The sequence below is a fragment of the Penaeus monodon genome, chromosome 31 (genome assembly GCF_015228065.2).
Source record: "Penaeus monodon isolate SGIC_2016 chromosome 31, NSTDA_Pmon_1, whole genome shotgun sequence".
Classification (NCBI taxonomy): Eukaryota; Metazoa; Arthropoda; class Malacostraca; order Decapoda; family Penaeidae; genus Penaeus; species Penaeus monodon.
The window spans coordinates 1,733,566-1,734,363 of NC_051416.1; the positions used below are offsets into that span (position 1 = coordinate 1,733,566).

The window sequence follows — 798 nt, forward strand, 5'->3', positions numbered from 1 at the left end:
ACGAGATAAGCTGATACCATGAATTGCAATATCTCTCCGTCAGCGGTTTCTTATCATGCAACCAAGAAACAAGAGATAATACTTACCACTGCAACAAGGATCTGGCATTGCTGAACACGAAACTCCTTCCTATAGACCACAGGAACAAATTATCATTATTCGATAGTCATTTGCGAATTATATATGCAAGGATTCGTGCATGAGAAGATTCGTGTCGTGTGCAGAGGTGCTGGTACCTGATATGCATTTTTTAAATCCTTTTTTATATAATCATTTAAAAGGGAAAGGGGTCTATTTTTTGGTTATTTTTAGAATCGATAGGATTTGGTTCAACTATTGAAATTATTAGTACTCGGCTTATACATCAGCTGAGAGTTTTTATCCTTCACGTTATTTATAATGAATTGAAAGCATTGGCAACTCAGCACTCTTCCATCACCTGAGCGGAGAATTTGCACTTTGCAATATATATATTTTTCCTTTTGTATTAATTAAACTGGGTATTCCCTCTTGATATCACTCTCCAGATGAATGAACAATATCTACGCCTCTCAAATTTCCCCAAATTTCATGAGAACCTAATAAGAAAAAACGGAAAAAAAAGATTAAGTGTGCCGTGTGCACTTGTCAAACATAATTAAACCTTAATTGCTTTAATATCATCGGATTGCTCTGGCAATGACCTGATATAAAGTAAGGGTAGGGTGTGTGGTAGAAGGGAGGGGAGGGGGGGTTATAAATACCACTATCTGTACGTACATCAATCATGCTTTTGTCTGCATGGGAATAAATCACATG

General features: G+C 36.6%; 1 protein-coding gene across 1 annotated transcript in view; it reads right to left on the reverse strand.

Annotated features, from left to right (window-relative positions):
* LOC119592971 (metallothionein-like) overlaps positions 1-218 on the reverse strand; it is a gene marked incomplete in the record, with an annotated part of 1,972 nt that extends 1,754 nt beyond the window's left edge. The window contains 1 exon segment of the mRNA XM_037941857.1: positions 87-218. Within this exon segment, the coding sequence (XP_037797785.1) occupies positions 87-108 (22 nt within the window).
* Positions 219-798: the final 580 nt, after the last annotated feature.